General features: G+C 31.9%; 1 protein-coding gene across 1 annotated transcript; it reads left to right on the top strand.

Annotated features, from left to right (window-relative positions):
• The first annotated feature begins 488 nt into the window (after positions 1-488).
• LOC105792629 (caffeic acid 3-O-methyltransferase) lies at positions 489-3165 on the top strand. Its single transcript, XM_052634454.1, has 4 exons — positions 489-1035; positions 1460-1798; positions 2532-2580; positions 2759-3165. The coding sequence occupies exons 1-4, from the start codon at positions 614-616 to the stop codon at positions 3059-3061; spliced, it is 1113 nt and encodes a 370-aa protein (XP_052490414.1). The 5' UTR covers positions 489-613; the 3' UTR covers positions 3062-3165.

Below are 3165 nucleotides of genomic sequence, written 5' to 3'. Positions count from 1 at the left end.
CCCCACCAAAAATACCAGACGTGCCTTCCATTGTTGATCGAATGCTCAGGCTTTTAGCCACCCACTCCATCGTACTCAATCATTTTAATCTTATATAAATTTACAGGATAATCAAGCTAATAAACCAATGTATAGTTAGATAACTCAAATTTAAATCTAAGCAAGGATATAGCAGTGGATAGAGCATATAAGCATAATTATATATTTGCATATCCTATTTGTTTTTTTAATCAATTACTGTAAATTTAGATAATATTTAAATTTGAATATTTTAATTATTATCCTTAGCTCGAAGCAAATGTAAATATTAATTTTTTTCAAATATCTATTATTTAAATCTATTTTACTTTTACAAATAAAAGTGTTAGCATTCTAGATCATATTGTTAGTGATGGGTTTTATTTTATGTTAAGTGCTTGATTTTGCATATCTTTTATGTCCTTGATTTTGCATTTTTTTTTTATTATAATTCAGCCCTCCATTGTCGATTGGCTTGCTTTAGCTACATGCAGTTGGATGTTTCTATTACCTTTATAAAATGGGATGAGTTGCTTTGAATATATACTTGATAATTATTAAAGCTTCATCTTCTTCTCTAAGACATTAAAACGCCATGGCTTCTTCTCAGCAAAATGATTCTTCATCAAATCATGAAGAAGAAGCTGACATCTTGCAAGCCATGCATTTGGCTTCCATTTCATCACTCCCTTTCACTTTGAAAGTTGTCGTCGATCTTGGCTTGTTAGAGATTATAGCCAAAGCTGCCGACACTCCTCCTGGTACGGTGTCGATTGCTGATATCGTCTCTAAGCTTCCCACCAATAATCCAAACGCCCCTTCCATTGTTGATCGAATGCTCAAGCTTTTGGCTGCTCACTCCATCTTAACGTGTAATCAAATCACTGGCCAAGATGGGCTGACTCAAAGATCATATGGTCTTTCATCAGTCGGAAAATACTTCCTTCAAAACAAAGATGGAGTCTCCTTTGTTCCTATGTTACGTATCCTCCTCGAAAAATACATCGTCGAATGCTGGTAATTAAGTTTTTCTTTTGTTCTTTATCCCCTATCTATCCGTCATCTATGTTATACTTACGCCTCGCAAGTCCACCTCATGATGACTTCCACGAGTTAAGGACCCATAAGAATAAGACTCTTCAAGAACCTATCTCGTAGGCTCACAAGGAGATGAGCACACACTACGAGGACATCTGTTATTCATACATTCCATTTATGTGTTTTCTTGACATGATAATTCGTACTTAAAAACTTCAAGAAATATACAAAACCAATAAGAGAAAAGCCTGTGACATATTAGGAAAGGCGCATGGTACCCTACGTAAGACCCCCAAGGCCCAGTGATAAGAACTCTCTTATGACTTTCATGAATCATCATCAGCCACCACAACCTAACTTATCTATTATTGTATTTTCATATAAATATATATTTTTATTACAGGAAATTCTTGAAGGATGTGACGTTGGAGGGAGGATTCTCATGCAAGAAAGCATTTGGGAAACACTTATTTGAGCTGCTAGCTGATGATGATGATATGTCAGAATGTTTCAATCGACAAATGTCAATTGAAACCACTTTAACAATGAACCAAGTTCTTAAAAATTACAAAGGATTTGAGGGTGTGAGCCAAGTGGTCGATGTGGGAGGTGGAGTTGGTACCAACCTTAAGCTCATTGTTTCAAAGCATCCACAGATTAGGGGTATTAATTTTGACCTACCCCATGTCATTAAAGATGCAGTTCCTTGCCCAGGTAATATTATATTGGTCAAATTCTACTAGTAATCCATATAATATGTGTAAGTTTTAAATTTAGTCCATATATTTTAATTGGTTCAATTTCAATTTGTACTGTTCATATTGATCTATTTTAGTCTTATACTTTTTGAATTTTAAAATTTCAATCTTAACTAAATTGGTTTGGTTAAAATTTTCTTTTAGTAAGGTACTATGTGTAAAGTTGTAAGTTTAGTCAATGTTCTCTAATTTAATTACCTTGCCAGGTAATATTATTGGTCTAATTATACTATTAGTCCTAATAATATTATTTAGTTTTGGATTTAGTCCCTATAATTTAATTTAATCAATTTTAGTCTTTGTACTTTTTTTTAATTTTAAAATTTCAATCTCGACAAAATCCGCTTGGTTAAAATTTTCAAATAGTGATACACTATGCGTAAATTAGTTATAGATTTAGTTTATGTTCTTCAATTTAATCCTTTTAGTACCTATATTGTTTGACTTTAGAAATTTAAGTTTTGACATAAATGACACCATTAAACCCATTAAACATAAATTTCAGTTTCACCATGTCATTACACATATGATGACATATTTGTGAAATAAAATTTTAGAAATAGCATAGCTTTATGAATTTAATAATTGAATCTAATCAAGACTGAAATTTCAATATTTTAAAAAGTACAAAATAAAATCCACAACTTACACATAATACAAGAATTAATAACATTTTCTATCATTTTCTTTTGTAACCTTTTAGGGTGGAGCACATAGTGGAGATATGTTTATGGAAATTCCTAAAGCGGAAGTTATTTTCTTGAAGGTTAGTATTTAAAAATATATAAATCTATAATAATTTGTTAATTCTCAAGGATTAAGGACTCAAATTCAAACTTTAAAGAGAACATTATTAAAAAAAATAACTATAAATCCCAAAAGAATTAGTGATAGCTTAGTTTGACTTTGAAAATTAGTATTTGATATTGTGCTTTTCTTTTCAGTCGGTTCTTCATGACTGGGGCGATGATCAATGCTTGAAGTTACTCAAAGTTTGTCACGATGCATTGCCTAAAAATGGTAAAATCGTATCGGTGGAAGCCATAACACCAGAAGTGCCAGAGACAGACATTTTATCGAAAACAATCTTGGAAATAGACATAGTTTTATATCACGTTCTTCCTGGTGCTAAAGAGAGGACCAAACAAGAGTTCGAGGCATTGGCCAAACAAGCTGGTTTCTCTTCTTTGAAAATTGTTTGTCGTGCTTATAGCCATTGGGTTATGGAAATTTGCAAAGCTGATTGATTGATTTCAACGACTTAGATTAATCAATCCTCATCATCTTTGCCATTATCGCCTTTGAATGTTTTCTTAAATAATAAAATGTTTTATTTATGTTTAAGGCTTAA

This window comes from Gossypium raimondii, chromosome 8 (genome assembly GCF_025698545.1).
Source record: "Gossypium raimondii isolate GPD5lz chromosome 8, ASM2569854v1, whole genome shotgun sequence".
Classification (NCBI taxonomy): domain Eukaryota; kingdom Viridiplantae; phylum Streptophyta; class Magnoliopsida; order Malvales; family Malvaceae; genus Gossypium; species Gossypium raimondii.
Note: the sequence above shows the minus strand (reverse complement) of the source record. Positions and strands in the feature narration are given on the sequence as shown.

What these genes read in the sequence shown, in the direction of transcription:
- LOC105792629 (XM_052634454.1), top strand. Translation starts at nt 614, where the DNA reads ATGGCTTCTTCTCAGCAAAATGATTCTTCATCAAATCATGAAGAAGAA. An exon ending in ATATTGGTCAAATTCTACTA is followed by an intron (nt 1,799 to 2,531) that starts GTAATCCATATA and finishes TGGAGCACATAG; the next exon opens with TGGAGATATGTTTATGGAAA. An exon ending in CGGAAGTTATTTTCTTGAAG is followed by an intron (nt 2,581 to 2,758) that starts GTTAGTATTTAA and finishes TTTTCTTTTCAG; the next exon opens with TCGGTTCTTCATGACTGGGG.